This window comes from Babylonia areolata, chromosome 34, assembly GCF_041734735.1.
Source record: "Babylonia areolata isolate BAREFJ2019XMU chromosome 34, ASM4173473v1, whole genome shotgun sequence".
NCBI lineage: Eukaryota > Metazoa > Mollusca > Gastropoda > Neogastropoda > Buccinidae > Babylonia > Babylonia areolata.
Genome location: NC_134909.1, coordinates 11,258,294 through 11,268,293, shown reverse-complemented (window position 1 = coordinate 11,268,293; position 10,000 = coordinate 11,258,294). Strand labels below are relative to the sequence as shown.

The window sequence follows — 10,000 nt, the reverse complement described above, 5'->3', positions numbered from 1 at the left end:
GTCACCTGTTTTATTTACCTTATATGCAAATGACTGTACTGGCATTAACACCACCCCTTTAGTAAAATAATCTAATGATTCTGCACTGTAAGACTGATCAAATTCTGACAATGTGTACTTTGACCGTGTGAAAGCTTTTGCATCATGGTGCAAGGAAAACTTTTTATAAACCTGAACGTGCAGAAAACTAAGGAAATGTTGACTGATTTTAAGAGGAATCCATCCACTGTGTCAGAACTTTTTATTCGTGGTGTGAAAGTTGAACTTGTAAATATTTAAGGACAGTTATTGACAATAAGTTAAAGTTTACTACGAATACCCATCTTATTCATAAAAAATGTCAGTCCAGGATTAATTGTTTACAGAAGCTCAGAAGCCTCAGTGTCAGTGATAAAGTACAACACAATGTTTACAGGTGTTCTATTGAATAAATGTTAACGTTCTGGTATGGAAGTTTAAATGTGAAATGTAAGAATGTATTGGACAGGACAGAGAATGTCTGCAGTAAGATCATAGGAGTGAGACGAAATAGATTTGCTGTTCTCTTCGAAAAGCGAATCACACAAAAGTTAAAGTGATTTCAAATGACAGCAGCCATGGACTCAGTGAATACTATCAACAGTTGGATAATGGTCAGCAGTGGTGAGTTAGCGGTTTACAAACCTGCCAATCGTCGTGGTAATGTACAAATGCAGTGCATCTGAAAACTTTTGGGATGTGGTCAGTTGTCAGCATATGTGTGTACAGGAAAGACTGGAGAATCAAACTAAGCATCTAGTCATTCGGATGAGACGATAAATCGAGGTCCCGTGTGCAGCACGCGCTTGACACACTGAAAAAGAACCAATGGCAACATAGGTGTTGTCCACTGGAAAAATTCTGTAGACGAAATCCACAAATACATATGCATGCACTGAAGGCCTGACTCAGCGCGTTGGGTTACGGTGCTTAGCATAATGTGGTGTGGCATATATGGATTTGTCCTAACGCAGTAACACCTCGTTAGGAAACTGAAACTGCCAGCATGAGCAAGTGGTGGTCTGTAATGGTCAGCAGTAGACAGCAGTGCTCAGATTATGGTCCAATCCTATCAAAAAGTCCTAATACTTCATAACCGTCACAAACCCATACAATCTGGACACAGTTCGTGATCAGCAATGGTCAGGTATCCGTCAAAATCCTGCCAAGACATGATAATGATGGTAACAACAACAACAACAGCAACAATGATAATAATAATTAATGATTAATAATAATAGTAGAAATAATTTTGAAAAAATAAAACAAAATAAATAATAATGATAATGATGAAGTTGATGATAATGATGATAACAATAATAACAATTTTACAGCATCATAATAATAATAGTAATAACAGTAATAATGATGATGATGACAATAATAATAATAATAATAATAATAATAATAATAATAATAATAATAATAATGCACATGTGTAACATTATATCGCAATCTGGATACTTTGGGGTAAAGGTCAGCAATGGCCACACAGTAGTGGTCAGTAAGGCTCACATACACGTCAAAATATGCACGGAATGTATATTAACTCTCTCCATACGAACGGCGAAAGAGACGACGTTAACAGCGTTTCACCCCAGTTACCATCATCAAAATATTGCAAGAGGAAGGCTCTTATACTGAAGAGGTGAATGTTGACAAAGAATACCACAATTCTGACGACGGAAGCTAAAGGTTGGGTCATTCAGACACCCACTGGACATCCGAGGGGTCTGTGTAGAGGAGAAGAGGGGACTGGCCGTACTGAGTGAGTTAAACATAAGGTAAAAGCAGAAACGTTTCTGAGCATATGGAGGGGGGCGCTGTGGGACAGATTTTCTAATAATGTCGGGGGAGGGGGGGGGAGTGGCGGGGGGTTGAAACTGCATGGGGTGGGGAAGAACTTCCCAGGACGTCCCAAAAAGGACGGTATAGTACGCTGACTAGTCTCTTGGGGGACGATTTAGAACTCTTGCATCCCCCATGGGATGATTTAGGACACTGATGCATCCCCCATGGGATGATTTAGGACACTGATGCATCCCCATGGGATGATTTAGGACACTGATGCATCCCCCATGGGATGATTTAGAACACTGATGCATCCCCCATGGGATGATTTAGAACACTGATGCATCCCCCATGGGATGATTTAGAACTGTTGCATCCCCCATGGGATGATTTAGAACTGTTGCATCCCCCATGGGATAATTTAGAACACTGATGCATTCCTCATGGGATGATTTAGAACTGTTGCATCCCCCATGGAATAATTTAGGACACTGATGCATCACCCATGGGATGATTTAGAATACTGACGCATCATCCATGAGATGATTCAGGACACTGATGCATCTCCCATGGGATGATTTAAAACACTGATGCATCCCTCATTGGATGATTTAGAACTCTTGTATCCCCCATGGGATGATTTAAGACACTGATGCATCTCCCATGGGATGATTTAGAACATTGAAGCATTCTCCATGGGATGATTTAGTGGGCGGAAGTGGGGGGTTGGGGGCTGAAACGGCATGGGGAAGAACTTTCCAGAACGTCCCAAAGGGGACGGTAAAGTACGCTGACTAGTCTCTTGGGGCCTGAATGCATGAGGTCATGATGCTGGTCAGGCATCTGCCCAGCAGATGCTGTACAGCGTATATGGATTCGTCTGAAAGTTGTGATGGCTACTTGACAAAACTGAAACTGAAAACTGGTCTATCAGAGAAGCAAAGATCGTTGGGAGGAAGCCCAGGATGAAGGATCCACATGTTCCGATGCCACTGATGCCTCTGATGCTGCTGCTACTGATGATGTTCATGTCCGGTCTTCCAGGCGCAAAGGCCCCTTGTCCAACTCTCGACGAAACCAATGGCACTTTCACAGGTGAGTATCTCCACTGGTGGCTAACGGTCATAGACGTAAAATGTTACACGTCTGTGTGTGTGTGTGTGGTGTGTGTGTGTGTGTGTGTGTGTGTGTGTGTGTGTGTGTGTGTGTAACCTGGTTGAGTGACACAGGAAACGAATGATGAGCGCTCAATGGCAGCTGTCAGTCTGCTCTACCCAGGTAGGCAGTCTGTTGTGCAAATGATTCCTTGTTCGTACAGCGCTTAGAGCTTGGTTTCAGATCGAGGATAGGTACAATATCTTCTTCTTCTTCTTCGTTAGTGGGCTGCAACTACCACGTTCACTCGTATGTGCACGAGTGGGCTTTTACGTGTTTGACCGTTTTTACCCGCCATGTAGGTAGCCATACTCCGTTTTCGGGGGCGTGCATGCTGGGTATGTTCTTGCTTCCATAACCCACTGAACGTTGACATGCATTACATGATCTTTAAAGTGCATATTTGATCTTCTGCTTGCGTATACACACGAAGGGGGTTCAGGCACAAGCAGGTCAGCACATATGTTGACGTGGGAGATCGGAAAAATATCCACCCTTTACCCACCAGGCACCGTTACTGAGTTTCGAACCCGGGACCCTCAGATTCAAAGTCCAATGCTTTGACCACTCGGCTATTGCGTCCGTCAAATAGGTGCTGTATAAGTATTCATATCATCACCACCTTTCTATCAACACCCTCAAACAATCCACGCCTTCAAAACAAATTGTATCAGGAATATTGCATTCCTATGTGAAACAGAAATTTTTAATTTCTCACATTCTTTCTTGCATTAAGTTAAGAGTTCATTCCTATACTTTCCAAAAGCCCAGTTACAAAAATGCTAAACTCTTCAACGTTAAACGTACGAATTTTTGTTGGTTTATCTGAATGTCTAATACATATTACCTGTAAGTATTCTGACATTTGATTCTTACCTCTTTGTTACTAGTTGGTCGAATTTATGGTTCTTCTTGTTCGTCAGATGAACGATTTTATGGTTGATTAATCGGATTCCATTGTTTCCATCCCTACTAATCCCTGCTCCCTTCTAAATTTCTGTTTCTTGTCAAAGTTGTAAGTGTATACAGTTTGGACACGTTCCCACACACATGAACACATTCACTGCACACACATACGTTTTCCCTCCGTCTAAAATCACTAAAATCACTTTAGTGAACAAACGCTAATTAAAAGGGGAGTGGTGGCTTAGAGGTACGCCTAGGAAGCGAGAGAATCTGAGCGCACTGATTCGAAACCATAGTCGTCACCAGTATCTTCTCCCCCTCCACTAGACCTCGAGTGGTGGTCTAGACGCTAGTCATTCGGGTGAGACGATAAACCGAGGTCCCGTGTGTAGCATGCGTGTGAATGACTGATGTGGAAGCGCTTTGATTTGTCTCTGCACAAGACATTGGTTGAATGATTGATATGGATACTTATACAGCGCCTATCCTCGGTAGGAAACCAAGCTCTAAGTGCTTTAGAAACACGGGGTCATTTACTGAACAGGCTGTCTACCTGGGTAGAGCCGACTGACGGCTGCCATTGGACGCTCATCATTCGTTTCCTGTGTCGTTCAATCATATTTTAGGCACGCACACAAACACACTCAGACAAAAATGTAACATTTTACGTGTGTGACCGTTTTTGTTTATTACCCCCACCATGTAGGCAGCCATACTCCGTTTTCGGGGTGTGCACGCTGAGTGTGTTCTTGTTTCCAAAACCCACCGAACACTGACATGGATTACAGGATCTTTAACGTGCGTACTTGATCTTCTGCGTGCGTATACACACGAAGGGGGTTCAGGCACTAGCAGGTCTGCACATATGTTGACCTGGGAGATCGGAAAAATCTCCACCCTTTACCCATCAGGCGCCGTCACCGTGATTCGAACCCCTGACCCTCAGATTGAAAGTCCAACGCTTTAACCATTCGGCTATTGCGCCTGTCGTTACATAGCACTATGTAAATACTATTTAGTAGTAGTAGTAGTAGCATCTTTCTGTCTCAGCGACGGTGGTATGGATGTTCGACTTATGGGACGAGGTCTGCACAGCGAGACTGAACGAGTCCTCAGTCGTCACCAGCTTCCAGTGGGGGGAGACCAAAGGCATCTCCGGTCTCGGCAACGATTGTCTTCAGTTCAGCTGTGGACTAACCGACCTTAACTACATAGAAGTGTTCCTGAACAAGTCTGATAGCTGTGAGTGTCTGTCTGTCTGTCTGTCCGTCTGTCTGTTTGCCTGTCTGTCTGTCTGTCCTTCTGTCCGTTCTGACCGTTTACCTGAGTGAGAAGCCTACATGCACCCATGCACATACAGAAGCACAGACCCATACAGACCCACACACACACACACACACACACACACAGAGACACACACACACACACACACACACACACACACACACACACACACACACACACACACACACACACACGTGTACACATACAAAGAGAGAGAGAGAGAATAATAATGATAATAATAATAATAATAATGGTATTCATATAGCGCTGAATCTTGTGCAGAGACAAATCAAAGTGTTTTCGCACCAGTCATTCACACGCATGCATAACTCTAAAACGAAGAAATTGTAGACAAGGAAGAGGCAGGGAAGGGAGGCTGTTTTGGGAAGAGGTGGGTTTTAAGGCCAGACTTGAAAGAGCTGAGTGCGGAGACCTGACGAAGCGAAAGAGGAAGTTCATTCCAATTGCAAGGTCCAGAGACAGAGAAAGAACGGCGGCAAACGGTCGAGTGTTTGAGTCTGGGAATGCGTAAACAGAGTGGATCCGAAGCCGATAGTAGAGAGAAGGAGGAACTAGAAGGTACAGTGGCTTAATCACGTTAGACAGTGTTCACCAGTACAGTGATGAGGGTTCCAGGCCCCCTTTTTCACATGGTCTCATTGTGTCCACGGGAAAGGCCCCCTTTTCCACATGGTGTCATTGTGTCCATGGGAAAAGCCCCCTTTCCACATGGTGTCATTGTGTCCACGGGAAAGGCTTCCTTTTCCACGTGGTGTCATTGTGTCCACGGGAAAGGTCCCCCTTTTCCACATGGTGTCATTGTGTCCACGGGAAAGGCCCCCTTTTCCACATGATGTCATTGTGTCTATGGGAAAGGCCCCCTTTTCCACATGGTGTCATTGTGTCCACGGGAAAGGCCCCCTTTCCACATGGTGTCATTGTGTCCACGGGAAAGGGCCCCTTTTCCACATGGTGTCATAGTGTGTATGGGAAAGGCTCCCTTTTCCACATGGTGTCATTGTGTCCATGGGAAAGCCCCCTTTTCCACATGGTGTCATAGTGTGTATGGGAAAGGCCCCCTTTCCACATGGTGTCATTGTGTCCACGGGAAAGGTCCCCCTTTCCACATGGTGTCATTGTGTCCACGGGAAAGGGCCCCTTTTCCACATGGTGTCATAGTGTGTATGGGAAAGGCTTCCTTTTTCACATGGTGTCATTGTGTCCATGGGAAGGGCTCCCTTTTCCACATGGTGTCATTGTGTCTATGGGAAAGGGCCCCTTTCCACATGGTGTCATTGTGTCCACGGGAAAGGCCCCCTGTTCCACATGGTGTCATTGTGTCCACGGGAAAAGCCCCCTGTTCCACATGGTGTCATTGTGTCCGCGGGAAAAGCCCCCTTTTCCACATGGTGTCATTGTGTCCATGGGAAAGGCACCCTTTTCCACACGGTGTCATAGTGTGTATGGGAAAGGCCCCCTTTCCACATAGTGTCATTGTGTCCATGGGAAAAGCTCCCTTTTCCACATGGTGTCATTGTGTCCACGGGAAAGGCCCCCTTTTCTACATGGTGTCATTGTGTCCACGGGAAAGGCCCCCTTTTCCACATGGTGTCATTGTGTCCACGGGAAAGGCTCCCTTTTCCACATGGTGTCATTGTGTCTATGGGAAAGGCCCCCTTTTCCACATGGTGTCATTGTGTCCATGGGAAAGGTCCCCTTTTCCACATGGTGTCATTGTGTCCACGGGAAAGTCCCCCTTTTCCACATGGTGTCATTGTGTCCACGGGAAAGGCCCCCTTTTCCACATGGTGTCATTGTGTCCACGGGAAAGGCCTCCTTTTTCACATGGTGTCATTGTGTCCACGGGAAAGGTCCCCCTTTTTCACATGGTGTCATTGTGTCCACGGGAAAGGCTCCCTTTTCCACATGGTGTCATTGTGTCCACGGAAAAGGCCCCCTTTTTCACATGGTGTCATTGTGTCCATGGGAAAGCCCCCTTTTCCACATGGTGTCATTGTGTCCACGGGAAAGGCTCTCTTTTCCACATGGTGTCATTGTGTCTATGGGAAAGGCTCCCTTTTTCCACATGGTGTCATTGTGTCCACGGGAAAGGCCTCCTTTTTCACATGGTGTCATTGTGTCCACGGGAAAGGCCTCCTTTTTCACATGGTGTCATTGTGTCCACGGGAAAGGCCCCCTTTTCCACACGGTGTCATTGTGTCCACGGGAAAAGCACTTTCCGCCCCCCCCCCCCCCCCTTTTTTTTCCCTCAGAACACCCATGTGTCAATGGGTTTCCCTGACTTCGGCTGGGCAGGGTTAAAACGGCGGAAGGAGAGGACTGGGCCCCGGTGGATTTGAACTCAGTCATTGCCCTGACACATACAGCTGTGGCACTGGCAAGACTGAAGCCCTTATGGAAAAAAACATCAGAATCACCATCAGTCACAAGATCAGACTCATGCGTGCGTTGGTACTTTCCATATTAATTTTGTGTACGCTTTGCGAGGAATGGAATCTCACGGCAGAACTGCAAAAAGAAAATCCAAGCTGTGGAAACGAGATGCTATCGAAAGATCTTGGGCATCTCGTATCTCGAACACATCACCAACGAGCATGTCTGCCAGACCATCACTCAGCATAATCATTGGCCACACGACGACCTACTGACTGACCATCGTGAAGAAACGGAAACTGAAGTTGTATGGTCATACCACAAGATCAAACGGCCTTGACAAATTATCCTCCAAGGAATGATAGAGGTAGAGGTGAAGAGAAGAAGAGGCAGACAAAGGAAGAAATGGTCTGACAACTTCGGAGAGTGGACAGGGCTGACATTTGCTGAGACACAATCCCTCACACATGATCGTCCAGAATGGAGAAGGTCAGTGCACGAGTCAGCATCGCGGCGCCCCGACGGTTTCCCCACGGAGATAGGGACCAAGGCAACGCAAGGCAAGGCACTGTATCGATTGCTGTAAAAGGCTGGGGAATCTTTAACGTGAAAATATCCAATTAACTCTTTCCATAAGAACGGCGAAAGAGACGACGTTAACAGCGTTTCACCCCAATTACCATCATCAAAATATTGCAAGCGGAAGGCTCTTATACTGAAGACGTGAATGTTGACAAAGAATACCACAATTCTGACGACGGAAGCTAAAGGTTGGGTCATTCAGACACCCACTGGACATCCGAGGGGTCTGTGTAGAGGAGAAGAGAGGACTGGCCGTACTGACAGAGTTAAGGCCATCATAAAACCCAAAGTGACAGATGAATGAATGAATGATGTGGCTACTTACTTACATAGCGCCTATCCTCGGTCGGAGAGGAGGAATTTTGTTTAATGTCCCGTCACACATATCAGTGATTGAAGGCATTCTGTTAAAGTATTTATGAATACATTTGAGTATTATCTGTTAGAAGGGGTGGGAGATGTGAATGAATGGAAGGTTTGGGAAAACTGGGCAAATGAGGGTAAAATTTGAAAAACAAATCTAGATACAATTACAGGAAATTACTTAAAGGACTTCCTAAAAGAGAAGTCGTTAAACTGACAAGCGAAACAACTGATAATGAATGCAAAAAGTCAAAAACATCAACGTTCTCAGTCACTTGTGAAAACACACTTTCGTGTACATAGGGCTTCATCAAGCTACAGTCAAAAATTATATGCTTAATTGTCAGGTTACTAAAGCATACGCACTTGACAGAACAATACTTGTCCGTAATGAATTTGATAATAGTCTGAGAGTTAAACTCAGAATTGGTCTGCAAATCGGACCAAAGTCTGAGAGAGTCAACTGACGAGGTTTTAGACTTGAATTCAAGCACCTATAAAAGTCTCTTTCTTTTTAGTATATTGCCTATTTCCTTATATGACAATATACTAAAGCGCTTTATAAACAAGGGGTCATTTGCACAGCAGGCTGCCTACCTGGGCAGAGCCAACTGACGGCTGCGATTGGGTGCTCATTATTCGTTTCATGTGTCATTATCTCACTCGGTACGGCCAGTCCTGTCTACTCCTCTACACAGACCCCTCGGATATCCAGTGGGTGTCTCAATGATCCAATCTTTAGCTTCCGTCGTCAGAATTGTGGTATCTTTGTCAACATTCACCTCTTCAGTATAAGAGTCTTCCGCTTGCAATATTTTGATGATGGTAACTGGGGTGAAACGCTGTTAACGTCGTCTCTTTCGCTGTTTGTATGGAGAGAGTTAAATCAGGTTACGCACTTGTGCAGACAGATGATGATGATGATGATTATAATGATGAATAGAAGGAGAAGAAGGAATATTGATCTTGTTGTTGATGTTGTTGCTATCAGTTTCAGTTTCTAAAATAATGCGTCACTGCGTTCGCCCAAATCCTTATGCACTGAACCACATCTGCTAAGGAGATGCCTTACCAGCAGCATTTCCCCAACGCCTTTAGTCAGGCCTTAACTGCATGCATGTAATGTACCTATCAGAGTGGATTTCTCGTGCAAACAATTGCCAGAAGACAACACTTTTTGGTGACATGGGTTCTTTATCAGTGCGCCAAGTGCGTGCTGCAAACAGGACCTCAATTTATCGTCTCCTCCGAGCGACAAGACGCTCAGTTTGATTTTCCAGTCAAACTTGGGAGGAGGGGCGAGGGCACTGTATCAGCAGATAAGCGTCTTAACCATTCTGACACCTTCCTTTTTATCTGGTTCCTATTGGTGGTGGTGTTACAAGGCCAGTAGTAGAGGTAGCAGTAGTAGAAGTAGCAGCAGCAGCAGTAGTAGTAGTAGTGGTAGCAACAGTGGTAACAGCAGCACCAGCAGCAGCAACAGTTTAGCAGTAACAGTATCATAAAA

General features: G+C 45.1%; 1 protein-coding gene across 1 annotated transcript in view; it reads left to right on the top strand.

Annotated features, from left to right (window-relative positions):
• The window catches only part of LOC143277665 (uncharacterized), a 36,457-nt gene that overhangs the window by 884 nt on the left and 25,573 nt on the right, over window positions 1–10,000 (top strand). The window contains exons 2-3 of the mRNA XM_076582573.1: window positions 2,744–2,904; window positions 4,921–5,112. Of these exons, the coding sequence (XP_076438688.1) occupies window positions 2,775–2,904; window positions 4,921–5,112 (322 nt within the window). The 5' untranslated portion in view covers window positions 2,744–2,774. The remainder of the gene's footprint in view (window positions 1–2,743; window positions 2,905–4,920; window positions 5,113–10,000) is intronic.